The sequence below is a fragment of the Mesoplodon bidens genome (genome assembly GCF_964165515.1).
Source record: "Mesoplodon bidens genome assembly, chromosome: 19".
NCBI lineage: Eukaryota > Metazoa > Chordata > Mammalia > Artiodactyla > Ziphiidae > Mesoplodon > Mesoplodon bidens.
This window is the reverse complement of record NC_138179.1, coordinates 49,930,651-49,948,274: the sequence shown is the minus strand read 5'-3', so window position 1 is coordinate 49,948,274 and position 17,624 is coordinate 49,930,651. Positions and strand designations below refer to the sequence as shown.

The window sequence follows — 17,624 nt, the reverse complement described above, 5'->3', positions numbered from 1 at the left end:
TTTGAATTGCTTTCTTGCCTTATTTACCAAGGTTCCACACCACCTGGGGCCGCATTCTCGGAGCACCGGCTGGTGACTAAATTGTCTCCGTGTCTGTCATCTCGACTAGCCCTGAGTTGAACTCTTTGAGATCAGAAAGACCAGTCCCGGCTGATTCCGCTAACCCGGAGCTCAGTGCGCGTTGCAGAGCAGTAATAAATCCAATCAGCCCGGGAGGCTGGGAGCAAGGCCGGAAGAAAAAGGCTGCGAAGAGGAAAGCGCCGCTCTGGTCTGCCCAGCGGTGCCAGCCCGCTCGGACATCCAGACGCGAAGTCACACCCCTTGCCGAAGCACCTCCCCTAACTCCCTCCTGGCCCCGCCCCTCACCCATTGGCTCCTTAGGCTCCGCCCACCAGGCGCGGCCCTGCCCCGGGAGGGCCAGGATCCCGCCAACAATAACTCCGCCCCTCCTTCCGCTGAGAAACCTGTCCCTTTTATTTAAAGAATACGTTTACGTCAGCCCGCTTTACGTAGCTTGTCTTCATCAGTGCAAGGCGCGGAGGTGGAACTTCCTGTCTCTGGTTCTAACAGCTTCCGGTTGAAGCCGGAAGAGACCGGACCCTGGACAGAATCAGGGCTAGCCAGCCCCTCCCCCGGCCCCTACAGAAAGGTGAGTCCACGGGCCGTCTTGGCGAAGTCAAAACATTTAGTCTGGCCGTTTCAGGTGAGGATGTCCTTCCTTATCCAGGCACAGTACCGGTCCAGATCCCCTTTAATTTCCCATGTTCCCCCGCGTACTCAAGCCCCGCCCCCAGTCTCCCGGCCCCGCCCCGAAGTGTGAGGGGTGTGGATGGTTTGTGAACCCCTCACCTGAGTCTACCCGTCGCGGGCTGGGAGAAGCGGGTTTGGCCACGGCGGCCGGAACTAGGCAGCCTTTCGGCTTGGGTGGACCCACGGACTCCTCTCCAGCGCCGCGGGAATAGGACCGCCCAAACGCGGAGCCTTCGCGTCAGAAAAGGCAGGATCGGGGACCCGTCCTCACCGCGCCGTCAGGGTCGCTCACAGGTTGAGGAGCGAGCAAAGGCCTCTGAGAAGGGAGACCTGGGGTCCTGCCCAGTCCCTCCCCTCGAAAGTTCCCTGTGCCTGTGCCAATCGTTTTTGCCTCTGTTCGCCGCAGTTTCCTTTTCTTTAAATCAGGGTTAATGACGTTAACCTTACCATTAGGGGTTAGCTGTGGGAGTGATAAATAACTGCTGCTGTTTGTTTACTGAACAGTTGCAATGTGCCAGGCACTGTGCTAAGTATTTTGCTTCGATGATTTCCCGTCATCTTCAAAACAACCTTATGAGGTAGGTACTATTTTTAACCCCATTTTACTGATGAGAAAGCTGAGTCTCTGAGAAAATTGTTTGAGGTTACTGAGCTAGTAAGAGGCAAAGGGGGTTATAGTTAGTTTTGGGTTTTTTTGTTTTTTGTTTTCCTGATTCCAGGGCCCATGTACTAAATAAGGATGTGAAAAGTATTCAAATGTTGATATGTTCCGCAGTATCCTTTAAGCAGCTACTGTGGGGTTATGCTGGGCACTACGGTGCATAGCGAAATACACGTGAACCTTATCTTCCAGGAGTCTAGTAGAGAGATGGACTGGTAGATAAGTATAATGAAGTTTTATAGGTGCTGTGAGAATAGTCTGGTAATGATCATCATCAGACTGGATTTGCCCAGGGACAGCTTTGAAAGCAGCAGATTCTCCAAGGGAAAGGGTAGGTACTCCAAGGAGCAAGCAGATATCCTTCCTACCTTTCTAAGAAACTGCCGAGGGAGAACACAGGACAAGAGGGGAGACTGCGATGTGGATTGTGAGAGCCATTTTGGAATCTTGTCCGAATCAGTTCCATGGAGGTAGTGGTTTTGCATTTGTGAGCCTACAGTGACCCAGGAGGGTGGTGCTTCTGGTGTCTCTTCTGCTTTGCTGCCAGAAGAATTTCGGAGGAGGCAGACACAATGTCCGCTGCATAGTGTCTGTTGATGGCCCCTACTGAGCTGTCCCTTTGGGGTGGTCTGACTTTGCTTTTGATAAATTAATTTTCTTTGGCTCTTGACATCTAGACCTAGATCCATGACCATGAAAGAGACTGAGTTCAAATGACACAATCTGGCAAGAGTGGCTGCCCTGTGCCTCCAAAGGGCCCCAAGTAAAATATTCCGGGCTTTTTTGGTTTCTCTGAAGCCACCTTAGAGGCATCTCAGGGGGGACATAGTTGCTTTACCAATAGATAAAAATCCTAGAGAAACTCAGGGCTCACAGAAGCAAATGTTTTCCCCACCTGCCAAAAAAGCAACGAACAGTAACAGCAGCAGCAGCAGCAACAAAGCTGTAAGGTTTTCCTGATGATCCATGCTTACTGGGGGGGTTGGAATGTGAGAGAGGAAGGGCGTGGAACCTGAAAGCCAGCGTTTCAGGTTAGAGGCAAGGGCTAAGTCCTTAGCTGTAGATCGGGGGTCCAGAGTTCGGAAGGTTTGTGTCTCTGCAGGACACTGAACTCCATTTTCTTTCAGGGCTGGGTCAGTTAGAGCCTAAACAAACAGGACACCTGGTTGCCACCCCTCATGCCCTGCTGATGCTATCCCCCTTTGTTCCTGCAGTGTGGACCCAGTCAGCAGCCAGGCCATGGAGCTCTCTGATGTCACCCTTATTGAGGGTGTGGGTAATGAGGTGACTGTGGTGGCAGGTGTGGCGGTGCTGATTCTAGCCTTGGTCCTAGCTTGGCTCTCTACCTACGTAGCCGACAGCGGTAGCAGCCAGCTCCTGGGCACTATTGTGTCAGCTGGCGACACATCCGTCCTCCATCTGGGGCATGTGGACCATCTGGTGGCGGGCCAAGGCACCCCAGAGCCAACCGAACTCCCGCATCCATCAGAGGGTAATGATGAGAAGGCTGAAGAGGCTGGCGAAGGTGGGGGAGACTCCACAGGGGAACCCGGAGCTGGGGGTGGTATTGAGCCCAGCCTTGAGCATCTGCTTGACATCCAAGGCCTGCCCAAAAGACAAGCGGGCCCGGGGAGCAGCGGTCCAGAGGTGCCCCAGACATCTGAGGATAGCACCTGCCTCATCAATGTGCGGCTCAAATTCCTCAATGACACCGAGGAGCTGGCTGTGGCCAGGCCAGAGGATACTGTGGGTGCTCTGAAGACGTAAGTGGGCTGGGAAGTGGGAGGTTGCTTGTACCCCATGCCCCCAGCCCTTGGTCTTCTCGGAGGAGGCTGATGCAGACGTGGGAGCAGCAGGGAAGCGTCAGGTGCGGCCCTTACAGGGCGGGTGGGGGAATACTTCCTTAGAAAGCCACCCTGCAGTTTCCCCCCAGTGCCTTGCTTTGTCGGTCCAGGCCTTTCGGCCTTCTCATACCTTGCCCTCTTGTCTTTCCTTCTGTCTCTCTCATCCTTACAGTAAATACTTCCCTGGACAAGAAAGCCAGATGAAACTGATCTACCAGGGCCGCCTGCTCCAGGACCCAGGCCGCACACTGCGTTCCCTGAACATTACCGACAACTGTGTGATTCACTGTCACCACTCACCCCCTGGGTCAGCTGTTCCAGGCCCCTCGGCCTCCCTGGCCCCCTCTTCAGCCACTGAGCCGCCCAGCCTCGGCGTCAGTGTGGGCAGCCTCATGGTGCCTGTGTTTGTGGTGCTGTTGGGTGTGGTCTGGTACTTCCGTATCAATTACCGCCAGTTCTTCACAGCACCTGCCACTGTCTCCCTAGTGGGGGTCACTGTCTTCTTCAGCTTCCTAGTATTTGGGATGTATGGACGATAAGGACCATAGGGAGAAAATGAAAGGCGTGGTCTTCCTCCTTTATGGCCTCCCCCCTTTCCTGGCCAGAGCTGGGCCCAAGGGCCTGGGAGGGAAGGGTGGAAAGGATGTGGTGGGTCCCCCTCCAGAGGACCCAGGAGGCAGGCACGGGGCCTCCCCTTCACGTCCACGAGGGTACAGACATCCCCTCTGTGCAAGCACAACTCAGGTAGAAATGAGAATGTCATCTTCCTTCACTTTTAAGGTCCTGAAGTTCAGAGCTGAGCTGGTGTTCCAGCTCAACGGGGAGCCTGGGCTCTGAGGATTCCCTCCCAGCTGTGGCCCTAGCTCTTTGCATTACCCTGCATGTCTGCTCCTCAGCCCCCAGGGCTGCCTGTCAGGGCAGCTCAGCATGGCCCCAGCATACATCTATAGGGAGCCTGGAGTACCTTTCGGTTCCCTAGTGGAATATCCATCTTTTGAGACTGAAATCACGTGGGCAGGAGTGACTTTTGTGTCAGCCTTCCCTGTAGGCACCTGGCCACCTCTACCTTCTCCCTCCACCCCGTAGCAGGAATAGGGTGTTCTCTGTGTTCTGGATGGTTTCCAGTGTCCTTTTTTTCAAAGCACTTTGCTTATATTCTTAAAAAAAAAAAAAAAAAAAAAGTCCCTTATAGAGCTCAGTCAGGAAGGGGATTGGGGCACAAAGCCAAGCCCCCAGCATTGGGAGAGGCCGGGCCACAGCTGCTGCTACCCTAGGCCTAAGGCTGTAAGCAAGAGGCAGCTCTGGCCCTCAGCCAGTGTCCTACTCTGCCCAGCTCCAAGGACGAGCTCTGGGTATGGAGCACTGGGCCCCAGGCCCTTGCCTCTGGGGCTCTTGGATGGAGGGCCAGTATCTGTGACTGAATAAAGTTCCATTTTGTGGCCGTGGCGTCTCCTGTGACATTAAGAGAATGCCGCAGCTCTGCCCCCAGCAACATGGGAATGAGGGTGGGTAGGCCGGGCTACCAACGGGAGATGCAGTTTATTTACACCAGCAGCCATGGGGGCAGGGGGAATACACAGCGTTTACAAAGTTAGCTACCTGTACAGGATGGATTACATATGCAAAAATAAAAATCTCAAGACCACAGGACAGCGTGAGCCCCACCCCCCTCCCCCAATGACCCCAGCATGCGGTAATGCCAGGCGGGTGGCCCCTGGGCATGCGGGGGGGAGTGATGCATGGAAGGAAAAGCCACCGGCCATGGAAATTAGTACAGAACCCCCCCACACACACTCAGACACATGATAGAGTACAGGGTGGACGACACCTAGCCGGGGTGGGAAGGATGGGAGTTGAAACCCACACAGCCTGCTGTTAGAGGGAAGGGAGTGGGGAGCTCCTAGCCCCTGTTCAACTACATGGTAGGGGGGGCACGCTCTCCCCGGAAGGAAAGGGGTTTGCTCCCTCAGGGTCTCTGCTGGACCAAGCCCATCTCTTACCCAGCCTGGGCAGGGGGCTCTGCCCTGAGGGCGGGCCAGGGAACAATGGGGAAGTGGATGTGGACAAACCAGTTCCCAAACTACTTCCCACTTCTCCCTCCTCCAACCAGAAGGGGGAAAGGGAGAGGCCAGAGGTGCAAGGGTGCGTTTCTTAGGGCCTGAGCTGCAGCTGCCTCTCAGGAGGAAGAGTGGCCGGCGGCCTTCCTCCCTTCACCTTCAACCTACTCCCAAGTCTTCGTTCGGGAGCAGGCTGGAGGCTGGCTGAGATCCTCCTTTCCCTCTGGCTTCCCTTGGAGGGAGAAGGCTGTGGAAGAGCGAGAACAGAGGAGCCCAGGCCCCAGGATTTATTCTAACTCCTGCCAAAATTTGGCTTTTTAAAAAATAATCAACAATTCTTGGGTTAAAAACCAGTTTGTAACCAGGCGTCAGCCACAATCAGAGCCACCCCAGGGGGAGATTGGGGTTCCAGACAGGGTACTACGGCCCTATCTCTTGTTCCCTTAACCCTCTAGGGTCCCTAACCCAAATCAGTCCAACCAGTCCTGGGTACTAGCTACCCAAATGTGGGATGGCTCCTCCTGGGAGGAGGACAGGGGACACGTCCTGCAAGTGCCAGAGAACATGGCTCAGGGTCAACTCCATCCCTGTGTCAGTCAGCTCGGCTCCCTGCCCAGACTGCAGTCCCCCAGCTCGGCTCCTGAGAGCGATGGTGCCCGCGTGGAGGTGGGACGATACATCTCTTCAGGATGTAGACCAGGCAGGTGGGCACACTGGCACCACAGTCCCACAGAGGGGCACTGTCTAGGCATGGCACCCCTTCCCCCTCCGCTGACAGCCCAGAGCAGAGAGACCACCCTCTCTTCCTGCCCCACTCCTAGCAAGGGGCGAGAAGTAAAAGATCAGGATTTTCCTCAGAGCCCCAAACCACAAGTACAGAATAAATAACTTAAAAGCGGCTAAGGAAGGGGAAACAGGGCAGGCTTCGGAGGCAGGAGCATCGAGAGAGGAACTGGAGCTGGTCAAGGTGAAAGAGGGGGTGGCAAGCAGCAGTTGGGAACTTGGGCTGCCCTGGTAGGGCAGTGGGGCAGGGTAGGCAGGAGGAACATGGGGCCACCCCAGGAGGGTGAGGCTGGGCCCCTTCCTGGGGCAGGGAATGAGGTAAGAAAACATTTCAAATAAAGCAGCACCGTTCCCTCTCACCTTGGGGCCCCACTCCTCGCCAGCCCTGGGTCAGGGAGGAGAGGTAGGGGGGGGGAGTCATTTTGATACACAGCTCCCTCTTCCTACCCTCCCCCTGCCCTTGAAGCTGCAGAGGCTGGAGGCCCTTTCCTGGCACCCAACAACAAAAGGACAGCTCCTGCTGCCAAGGAGGCCCATGGGGACTGAGGGGAAAGGGCTGCCCCTGTGAGGGGCAGGGAAGGCGGCGGCAGTTCTGGACGCCTACCTCAGCAGACAGCTCGCTGTGCCTGCCTCCCCCTGGGATGGGGGCGTTTGATAGGCTTCTTCTGCACACACACAGGACACGCCCAGCCCTGCTCCTCAGCTGCAAGCACCGGACCCATTCACATTGCTGAGGGCAGCTGGGGGAGGCCCCCTCCAGGCTCAGCTTCCAACCCACCGCCTCCCGGGTAGCCACGATGCTCCTCGGCAGGGCTTAGTCCAGTTCCTGGGGTGGGGGGCGGCAGTGCCCTGGCACAGTGCCCAGGTCAGGCCCCTGGCCTAGCTGGACATCCAGTAACTCACAGAATAAATAGGAAAACCACCTCCCCACCGAACTTATGTCCAAGGCATAATATGTCCAGGTCTGAGTCCTGCACACCGAGGGCTCGTGCTCCATCGCAGAAGACCCTGACACCCCCCAGGGGTGCATAATTGGATCCTCTGCCTGCCTGGCCCACCAAACTTCCCAAGCCCAAACCCCCAGCAGCCGTCCATTTGCCAGGCTATGCCACCTGGGTGGGGGTCGGGAGGGAGGGCTCTGCTCAGCCAAAGGCTATCCCTTGCACCCAAGTCAGTTGATGTCATCGTAGATGCTGGGCGTCGGGGGTGCCGGAGGCTTTGGCTTTTTCTTCTTGTTGGAGCCCAGGCCAGAGGCAGTCCCTACCAGGCTCAGATGGGATTTCTTTTTCTTGGTTTTCCGTGACTCGGAGCTGTTGGTACCTGAAGAGAAAGAGGCACGAGGGTGGAGGGGAGGGTCGTGGCAGGGGAACGCAACGTTCCCCGTTGAGGGTCGGCTTCGGGCAGAGAGCCCCCGGGGCCCAGCTGTATCACCTACCTAGACCCCATCCCTGATTCTCACTCGTCTTGGAGGAACCTGAATCAGAGGGTGAGAGATCAGAGGAGCCATCCCACTGAAGCCGGCTGATCAGGGCCTGGCTGTCAGTCATGTCAAAGCTGTCATTATCCAGGGAACTCTCGACCTCTGGAAGGACGCTGGAAAGGGAAGAGGTCAGAGAAGGGTTTCAAGGATACCAATCATCATCCTTATCCTCCACAACCCACCACCTTTCCTGGAGGGTCACTCACGCTGAGGGTCCAAGGAAATAAATCCGCACGGCCCGCCGCTGCTCATCCGTGTGCTGGGGGCAGCGCAGGGACCTGGTAGGGAGAGAATTATCAGACCCTGACAAGGCAGGAAGGGTCTGAGGAATACAGGTGAAGCCCCTCCCCTCAGCAGAGGTGGGAGGGATGGACACAGGCAGGGAAGGGATGAACGGAGAGCCCCCAGATTGTGGCCTAAGGCCTGACCATTAGAAGAGGGGAGGGGAAGGGGGGGAGTCCCGCTGCTCAAGTCCAGGGGTACTCCCGACCCGTGCCCAGGGTGAGTGTGCAGGAGGGCCCCCTGGCCCTGCTCCTAGGTTCTGAGCTCACCTTGTGCACATCTTCTTGGTGTGTTCAGAAATCACCCCACATTGCTGGAAGAGGAATATAAGCTGAAAGGAGGGATGGAGGAAAGCCTACTCTAGACGCTAGACATTCTCTTCTGTACAAACACTAGACTGTGAGCAGAAATGGCCCCAGGGTGTCCACAGCAGATGGCCCCAGACCACCAATGGCCAGGAAACCTAATTCCAGAGAGAGACCTAGGTGCCCTCACTGCTACGTCAGCAGCCTCTTTCAGGGCCTCAACCACTGCCCGTGGCTCAGCTCGCTCCCGAGGGCCTCCCCTTCCCTGGTCCCTCACCGTGGTGAGCAGGCTACGCAGCTCCTCCGGCCCCAGGGTCTCGTAGCTGATCCCAGTTGAGTTGTTATACTGGGCAAGAACCAGAGGTACAGGTTAGAGAAGGGGCAGCCAAAGGGAGGTTGGGGGGGGGGGGTGGGGGCAGAATCAGTCCCTCTCATCCCCTCCTAAGTGAGACGGCCTTAAGACTGCCCAGCGGTTTTCCAACAATCCCTTCCATCCCACCTGCACAGGGGTAAGGGGTTGGGACCTACAAAGAACATACATATGCAAGACCTAAACGCCCCATCTAGTGCTTCTGGCTGCCAGCATTCTGATCCCCACTTGCCCAATCCCACCCAACTCACGACAAGGACAATGAGAGGGAACCTACAAGGGGCAGCCCCTACTCACCTTAAAAGGATCCGAATTGCTAAGTTCCCCTGAAGAAGAAAAAAGAAGGGGAAGGGTGTTTGATGCAGAGGTACAGACAGAGAACCCTGAAAATAACCAGAGAGGAAGTGGGGGTGATAGAAGGATCACAGGCCCTCCCTCGATACCCCGGCCCGCCCCCCGCGCCCCCCTCTGCCCTCCAGCAATGAGTCCCAGAAGACACAGCTAGAATCACTCCCGTTGTTCCAGCCCCACTTACCATTTTTGTGTTTTAAAGACTTGGATCTTCGAGGGGAATTGGGGTTCTGGAATGGGAGATACCATAGCTTTGGGGAAAGGGTAACGATAAGGGGGAGCCGAGAACCCAGGGAAGGAAAAAAGATTTGACAAAGAAACATCCTCAAATTCCTACTCTTCCCCATCAGTAAGAGGCCCGTCTACCCATATTCCCTCCTCCCACCTTCCCCCAAGGCCTCTGCTGCCCTCCTGCCCACCAGACACCCTCATCCCAGAACCCAGAGAGGTACCCAACGACCTCAGACTTGAGTCAAGACACCCGAGGACTCCCTACCCAAAGGGGAGGGTATGTGTCCTTCGCCCAAATCTCCCTCATGCTTGTCCCAGCTCTCACCTTGTCTGATTTCCTCTTCTTGGCTGTGTAGGACAGAAGGATAAAAGGTAGGGTCACTTTAAGTTCCCAAGCTAAGGGCACCTAAAGGAAAGTACAAAGCTACACTCTCCCCCCTCATCCAGGATAACAACTCGTGACCGTTCCATACCCAACTCCTGCGTGCCCGCCTCACCCCAATGGCCCCCAAGTTCCCCAGATCCCCAAACACCTTTCTTCTCTGAGCCATAGGACCAGTCGTTGTCATTGATGTCATCGTTATCCTCTTGGTCACTCTCAGACTTGTTCATGTTGTTGCTATTGGCAATCCTGCCAAGGGTAGGGAAGAGGAAGGGTCAAGGCTGCCACCTCTCTGCCCCCGACTTCACAGGTATAGTGGAGCATCTGGGGCCAAGCATGACCCACCCTCTGTGCCCTACAAATGCCCCTGGGGGGCTACACCATGGGACGGGCTGCGAAAGATGAGCCGCTCTGGTTCTAGCAGGGGGAGAAGCCCTCACCGGCGGTTGGCGATTCGACTGCTGTTCCGACCCATTCCCAGGCACTTCTCCAGATGGGGGGCAAAACGGGAGGCGGCAATGCTGCGGCTGCAATTGGGGCAAACGCACTCCTTGCTCTTCCACTGGTTGAAAACCTGTCCAAAGATGTCCAACCCCGGCTGGTCCACGATCTCTGGGGACAGGAGAGGCGTGTCGATCAGGGCAGGCAGGGGACCCTCACCTCTCGTTCCCACCCATGGCCCCATGGCCGCTTCAAAGCCCCTGCCTAAGCTCACAGGAGCTCCACGTTCTACATGTGGTGCGGTTGCCAGAGAAGGACCCTCCAAGCACTCCCAGGACAGGGCTAGACTGCTCTCCTTCAACCCTGAAGCTCACCAAAATCCTTCATGCTATCAGGGTCCGTGTCGTCCAGGAAGAAATAGCCACACTTGACAGCCCGGTGTACCTCAAAGCAGAATCCCAAACAAGAATCCTCGACCAGGTCCGCGTATATCTCCTGAGCGATGGCCTGGGCCCAGGGGAGAACATCCAGGGTCACAAGAGTCATAGTCCCATGGACTGAGAGCAACTCTCACCAACCAAATCTCCTGCCAATTCGCCCTGGTCAAAAACAATGCTTTCCTTGCCATTTTCCCCATCTTGACTTCGAGTTCTTTCTTCTTCTGGATCCTCGGGCCTTCTTAGCTGGCTATTCCCTTTAAGGAACAAGGCTGACTACCCAAATTCCTCTCTGGTACGGATGCCAGAGAAAGTGACGAAGAAACATCAAGGGAAAGAACTGGAGGCACACGTGGGGGAGCCCTCACCTCTAGTTTGCTGTTATCCAGGCCAGACAAAGACATTTCCTCCATTTTCATTTGTAAACTCTTGTGGAGACGGCGCTCTGACTGCTCATAGCACAGCGGGCGGCAACACGGCTGCACACATGGGGGTGGGGGTGTTGGTGTGAGTCCAAGGCACCTCTGATGACTGCCACCTCCCCTCCGCACCTCGCTGCCCAGAGCTCAGTGGTGGCATCAGGATCTACCTCTCCCTAAAGCCTAGGCTCACTAAGTCTGGATGGTCCTTCGGGGCCTGAAACCCAAGGGCGGCCTAGTCCTTTCCAAGACTGAACTCGGGCCCTGGACTCTACTGCCAATCAGAGTCTGGGTCTACGGGAGGCGGCAGCTCCCCCCGGGTCCCCAAAACTCAAACCCCTCTTCGATACCCATGGTGCAATGCAGCAGGGGGAGGAGAAGGAACTCTAAGGCCTCAAAGCAAACCCACAGGGTGTGGCAAAGAACTGCACAGACTCCTGAATACACTCCCCTCCCTTCGCTAGGCTCTCCTCAGAGCCACCTCTGCTTTCAGCCAGGATGTCCACTTGGGGGGGTACTGCTACCAGAAGTAGGAATGGCCCTAGGACCCTACAACCTTCACCCCACTCTATCTTCCCTTGAAATGAGCCTACCACTACAGAAGGGGAGCAGGGCCCACAGAAATCTAGAGCTAAAGGGGCATTGCTAGCCACCATGAGCAAGAGGAGGTACAGTCCGGTGGGATGGCAGGCCAAGAGTGGGCACTGCCCTTACCTGTTCTTCTTTTACATACCCACCCTCCCTCCCTCAGGACCAGCCCGGAAGTCTCTCCAAGAGCCCCAAAGTCCAGGAATCCCCACCAAAGGATTCAGAAACAGCGCCCACAGTCCGGGGCCCCTCTGAACGGTGGGTACGAGTTTAAGGAGCTGCCGGCCTAGAGTGGGGTGGGGACTGACAAATGAGCCGGGGGCACTGGGGAGGGTAGGAGGCCGGGCCTCGGCTCTTCCCCCGTCCCTGCGGCACTGCTGCTGCATCATACCAACTGGGGGGAGGAGAGCCGAGCCGCCGGAGGCCGGCGCCGGTCCGGGACAGACCGACCCCTAGAGAGTGGGCAGAGTGGGACGCGTCCCGGCCCCTCTTCTTCCCCGCCCGCCGACAGCCCCGGCCGGCCGGGGAGAGGAGTCCGGGAGGGTGTCTCTATTGTCCCGGGGGCTGGGGCCTGGCTCCCTAACAAAGGCCCCGCGCCCCCTCCCCGGCCGGCCCTGCCCCGCCCAGGGGGGACCCAGACAGGGGGAGAGCGGGGGGCCCCGGCCGGGCCGGGAAGCCGGGGGAAGCCGGGCGTTTCCGCGTCGGCCCGGGGGGAGGGGAAGGGGCGCTGACCCAGACCTGGGGGGAGGGGGCCCAAGCCCCGCCTCGGGCCCCGCCCCCCGCCCCCCGCAGGCCCCTCCCCCGTCCCCGTCTCCGTCCCGTACTCACCCCGCCCGGGGGGCCGCGCCGGGGCCCGGCGGCCTCTCAGGGCCGCGTCCTCCGGCGGCGGCGGCGGCGGCGGCTGCTCCGGAGCCCCATGTCCGTCGGTCCGTCCTCGCCTCTCCCCGGGGCCCAGGGCCCGGGGCCGGGGGGTCGGGCCGCCCCCCCGCCTCGCCGCCTCACCGGGCGGCCATGGCCCCTTCCCCTCCCTTCTCGTCCCGTCGCCGCCTCCTCCTCCTCACCTCACCCCGCCCGCGCGCAGTCCGCGCGCCGTCCGCGCGCCCCTCCCCCCGCCCCCCACTCCAGCCCGCCTCTCCCGGGCGGGGGGTGCGGCGCGAGCCCGGAGCGCGCGCGCGTGCCGCGACCGGAGGATGGATGGATGGAGCGAGCGAGAACGCGAGCGTGCGCGCGCGCGCCCCTCTCCCCCCTCCCTTCGCGCGGGCGCGAGGCCAAGCGCGAGCGCGCTCCAACCTCCTCCTCTTCCTCCTCCCGCCCCTCCTCAACACCCCGCCCCCGCCCTCCCTTCCTCTTCCTTCTTTCGCTTTCGCGCGCCCAGCGACTGCTCGCGCCTGCTAGAAGGGCCCGAGCGCGTGCATCTGCCCCGCGGCCGCAGCTCGGCAGCATTTGCTCCAGGGGGCGGGGACCGGGCGGGGAGGAGGGGCGCCACGCCGCCGTCCAAAGTACCGGCGGACGGGGACGGGGGCGGGGAGATGGGCGGGGCCTTCGGGAGCCACCTCGGCCAATTGCCGTCTCGCCTCGGCCCGGCCGGCCCAATAGGATGGCGGTGGGTGGAGCGGCGTTCAAGGTGAGGTGCGCGGTGCGCTGGGGGCGGAGACGTTGTGCCGTCCCGGCCGGCTCCGGGGCGGGGGCAGCGGGTGGCGTCGAAAGAGAGCGCCGGCTTCCAGCCGAGCTTGGGACGCCTTCCGGCCCAGGCTCCCCCGCCCTTCCCTCCGGGCTCCCGGCTCTTTTTCCCCCCCAGCGCCCCCACCCCGGAGTTCACCCCGAAGCGTGCAGCCGCTTCTGTGAAGAGGCCAGAGTTGAAGTGGGACTCAGCAACTCAGGCCAGAAAACCTCAAGGGGGCTCGTCCGAGCCTCGGTTCCCCGTGTTCCTGGGCGGGTCCCAGCCCACTCCAGGCCTGAGGACCAACAGACGCCCGAGATGAGGGTCCTCCGCTGAGGGCGGAGGCCGGGCTGTGCCAGTCTGAGCGGAGCGCCCTCCCCGCCCTCATCCTAATTTAGATCCCACACCTGCTCGCCTTTCCTGCTTCCGGAACCCACGCTGGACCCCCCCCCCACACACACACACATACACACACCTCTCTCCACAGCTTGCCAGTCAGTGGCCAGACCCTTACTCCGACCCAGTTCTGCTCCCCGGTGTGTGCCCATATCCGCGCGCTCTCACAGTTCCTCTTCTGGAGCAAAGGGCCTTTCCCAGCCGCAGTAGATGCTTAGACTGGCGCTTCCATCTCAGTTACTCTCTGTGTCTGGAGTCCTGGAACGGGTATATGATAGCCCTCTTCCTTCAGAAGATGAGATTAAATGAGGAAAGTCTTGAATCATGTACTTTGGGATCATCACTGATTCTTTAGTCTTCAGCAAGCATTTATAGAGGCAGTAGTCCCAAGTGGTTAAGACCAGGAATCATCTGAAGTTAAATCTGTGGACTTGACAAACGAACTTGAGCAAACGAGCTCTCTGTTGCCCCAGTTTACACTGTTGTCACCGGCTATAATGATAGTACCTATCTCCTTAGGGGATTGACAAGTCAGTGCCTGAGAAAGCTCAGTGTGTTTGATAAATCTTAGCTGTTACTCTTACGGTGCGCTGTAAGAATTCTTATGGTGCATCCGTGCTGGGATGCAAAAATAAAATAAGACAGTTATACTTCCTCAAGAAGTTCACAATTTGTGGGGTAAACAGACCTGGAGGAAAATAATTGCCAGTGTAATAAGAATAAGAGAGCTAGGGACTTCCCTGGCGGTCCAGTGGTTAAGACTCTGCGCTTCCACTGCAGGGGCACGGGTTCCACCCGTGGTTGGAGCTAACCATAGGGGACAGAGGTGGCCAGGCGAAGGAATCAAATGATGTAAAAGGGTTGGTCAGGAAAGGCTGCTTTTAGTGGGAGAGGAGCCAGGTCAAGGCAGGCCAGGAAGGCACTAGATATCTCACACAGAAGCTTCAGAAGTGAAGTGCCCAGGGACTTCCCTGGTGGCACAGTGGATAAGAATCCGCCTGCCAATGCAGGGGACACAGGTTCGAGCCCCGGTCCGGGAAGATTTCACATGCTGCGGAGCAACTAAGCCCGTGCGCCACAACTACTGAGCCTGTGCTCTAGAGCCTGCGAGCCACAACTACTGAAGCCCGCCCGCCTAGAGCCCGTGCTCCGCAACAAGAGAGAAGCCCGTGCACCACAATGAAGAGTAGCCCCCGCTCGTTGCAACTAGAGAAAGCCTGCGTGCAGCAACGAAGACCCAACGCATCCAAAAATAAATAAATAAACAAATTTATTAAAAAAAAAAAAAAAAAGTGAAGTGCCCAGAAGTCTGGACACTGGCTGGAACATAGGAATGGATGGGGAAATAGCAGGAAGTAAGCAGGGCAGACCATGCAGGACTAAGGGTGTGCTGAGCAGTCTGCGGGCTTTAACCCTACAGGCCGTGAGGAGTCCTCAAGGGGAACTGTTTGACCTGCGTTTTAAGTAGATCACTCTGGAATGTGGAGTCTGGATAGCTTAGAAGTAGTAGGTTTTTGTTATAGCTTGAGATGTGTGGGGTAAAGGAGAGAGAGACCCTGAATACATCATTAACCAAGATGGGGAACTCTGAGGAGGAGATGTGAGGATACAGGACAATGACAAGTTCAGCTTGAGGTATGTTGGAGTTACTGTGGAATCAGCTGGTGGAGACTCTCAGAAGGTGTTTGAACTTGAGTCTAGAGCAAATTAGTGAGGCCAGGACTTCAGGTGTCTCCACAGTGTGAATCAGGAATTCTCCACTCTGATGACCGTGATCTGTTTCTTAGTCTCGGAATATGTGCAATACGTCCTGCCCTAAGGAATTTACATATGCCCAGGAAGCCTCCCTATCTCCTCCCTGTTTACCTAAATCCTTCCTCACTTCTCCACCCCTGGCCACCCTCACAAGAAACTCCTTTAAAACTGGATTGTACTATTCATTTGGCACTTGGCCTGAGCAGTCTGTGGTGGTGACCTCTTTGGGCACGTGCCCGGTCTCCACAGTTAGCACCAGTCAATAAACACTAAGGACTACACTGGTCCAGGCTCTGGGCGAAGTGCAGTGAGCCAGAGAGACACACAGACCTTGTCCTAGTGGGGCTTACAGCCCAGCAAAGCCTGATGTGGAAGAAAGATTGAATGTGAAGGCATCCAGGCTGCCGAAGAAACAAATGCATAGAGATCTTTTAGTCAGGGGGTCAGGGGAGGCTCCCTGGAGAAAGTGGTCTTTTAAGTGGAGCCCTGAATTAACTAGGAAGAGAGGTGAAGAGGAGCATTCTAGGCAGAGGGAACGGTTATGTGTACAGGCAGATTGTGTAGAGGCCTGGGAAGAGAGTATGGTGTGTTTGAATCTTGGATGGCTTGTGTAGCTGGAGTTGGGCAGAGAGGCCAGCAAGGGCACCAGATCCCCCAGGGCATTGTGGGCCCTATTTATTCCCTCATTCAACAAATATTTCCTTTTTTTTTTTTTTTCTTTTGGCTGCATTGCACAGCATGTGAGATCTTAGTTCCCTGACCAGAGATCGAACCTGCGTCCCCTGCAGTGCAAGCACAGAATCTTAACCACTGGACCGCCAGGGAAGTCCCTCAACAAATAATTCTTGACTGTAAAATGTATGCCAGGCACTTTTAGGTGCTGGGATTACTGTAATGAATGAACAGATACGTTGCCTTCTACTTGGAGAGATAGACAATGAACAAGTAAACAGATACAGAAACAAGGAGATGTAGAAGAAGGCCTCTCTAGAGAGGGTGGTCAGGGAAGGCCTGTGAGGTGACATTTGAGCTTAAGTCTGAAGGATGGGAAAAACAAGCTATCTGTAGTGTTGGGGGAATTGCATTTTGGGCAGAGAAAACAAGTGCAAAGGTCCTGTGGTAGGCATATTTGAGGAACAAAAGACAGATCCCTTGGCTCGATCCTTGTGAGTGATTAGGAAGAGTGGAGTGAGAGAAGGGAGAGGGGAAACAAGGGGTAGGCCTTTTAGGGTCATTGTAAGACAAGGAGTCGTAAGTGTAAGGTCATCAGGTTTGTTTTAAAAAGATAGTTTTGGTTGCTGTTTGCAGAATGGACTGTAGGGGGCAAGAGAGCAAGCAGGAAGGCCAGTTTTAGGTCTTTGCAGAAGTTGAGCAAATGGTGATGGCCTGAAGAGGATGGGGATAGAAGCAGGTAGGCAGATTTGAGAGAGATACGGGAAATGGAATGGACGGGTCTAGGTGAGCGAATTTCACCTCCTTTCACTAAGAGATGAAATAGGGAGCGAGGACTTAAGGATGATACGCTGATTTCTAGATTGAATGACCAGATAGTTAGTGATCATCTGGCGTCTTGAGGTATGAGGTGCCTGCAAGATATCCCAAAGGATACACTGAAGTCTGTACAGGTCTGCAGCTTGGAAGAGCAGTCTCTATAGAGACCACCTTTTGGAATGGTTACTATGGGTGATAACTGGGGGTTCATAGAGTGACTTGAACACCTAGGATAGAATGAGTAGGAGGTGGGACTTCCCCTGGTGGCACAGTGGATAAGACTCCATGCTCCCAATGCAGGGGGCCTGGGTTCGATCCCTGGTTAGGGAACTAGATCCCACATGCATGCTGCAACTAAGCGTTCACATGCCTCAACTAAGGAGCCCATGTGTCACAACTAAGGAGCCCATGCGCTGCAACTAAAGAGCCCACATGTCACAACTAAGGAGCCCATGTGCTGCAACTAAGGAGCCCACGTGCCTCAACTAAGCAGCCCATGAGCGGCAACTAAGGAGCCCACCTGCCGCAGCTAAGACCCCACACAACCAAATAAGTAAATAAAATAAATATTAAAAAAAGAAAATCAATCCCTTATTTATTAAAAAAAAAAATGAGGAGGAGGAGCAGATGTCAGCAGAGTAGACCAAGAAGTCAAGAGACAGACAAGTGGGACTTCCCTGGTGGTCCAGTGGTTAAGACTCCACACTCCCAATGCATGGGGCCCAGGTTCAATCCCTGGTCAGGGAACTAGATCCCACATGCCGCAACTAAGAATCCACGTGCCACAACTAAAAGATCCCTTGTGCCGCACCTAAGACCCAGAGCAGCCAAATTAATTTTAAAAAAAGAGAGACGGACAAGTGTCCACTGGGTGTAACTGATGAACATGTTGGTGACCTCAGCGAGTCACCTCAGGGGAATAGTGGGTGGGAGGTGAGGAA

The 17,624-nt window shown here is 56.4% G+C and overlaps 2 protein-coding genes and 1 long non-coding RNA gene across 10 annotated transcripts; 2 read left to right on the top strand and 1 right to left on the bottom strand.

The window, feature by feature from the left end:
• Positions 1–560: 560 nt before the first annotated feature.
• On the top strand, positions 561–4,696 carry TMUB2 (transmembrane and ubiquitin like domain containing 2). Of its 4 annotated transcripts, none has more exons than XM_081220377.1 (4): positions 565–649; positions 1,255–1,328; positions 2,626–3,174; positions 3,428–4,696. In XM_081220377.1, the coding sequence occupies exons 2-4, from the start codon at positions 1,294–1,296 to the stop codon at positions 3,792–3,794; spliced, it is 951 nt and encodes a 316-aa protein (XP_081076503.1). In that variant the 5' UTR covers positions 565–649; positions 1,255–1,293; the 3' UTR covers positions 3,795–4,696. The 4 variants fall into 4 exon arrangements, with proteins under 4 accessions (XP_081076502.1, XP_081076503.1, XP_081076501.1 ...); XM_081220375.1 differs by having other exon boundaries at positions 648–703; XM_081220376.1 differs by lacking the exon at positions 1,255–1,328 and having other exon boundaries at positions 561–649.
• Positions 4,697–4,775: 79 nt separating this feature from the next.
• ATXN7L3 (ataxin 7 like 3) lies at positions 4,776–12,279 on the bottom strand. Of its 5 annotated transcripts, none has more exons than XM_081220378.1 (13): positions 12,210–12,279; positions 10,743–10,853; positions 10,312–10,444; positions 9,937–10,108; positions 9,648–9,745; positions 9,440–9,462; positions 9,068–9,134; positions 8,830–8,915; positions 8,440–8,508; positions 8,127–8,170; positions 7,782–7,853; positions 7,531–7,688; positions 4,776–7,415 (listed from the first exon to the last, which is right to left on the bottom strand). In XM_081220378.1, the coding sequence occupies exons 2-13, from the start codon at positions 10,791–10,793 to the stop codon at positions 7,267–7,269; spliced, it is 1,122 nt and encodes a 373-aa protein (XP_081076504.1). In that variant the 5' UTR covers positions 10,794–10,853; positions 12,210–12,279; the 3' UTR covers positions 4,776–7,266. The 5 variants fall into 5 exon arrangements, with proteins under 5 accessions (XP_081076504.1, XP_081076506.1, XP_081076505.1 ...); XM_081220380.1 differs by having other exon boundaries at positions 8,830–8,858; XM_081220379.1 differs by having other exon boundaries at positions 9,068–9,113.
• On the top strand, positions 10,960–14,882 carry LOC308607937. The gene is made up of 3 exons (XR_014014064.1): positions 10,960–11,461; positions 11,545–11,639; positions 13,529–14,882. It is a non-coding gene; the product is annotated as an uncharacterized lncRNA (long non-coding RNA).
• Positions 14,883–17,624: the final 2,742 nt, after the last annotated feature.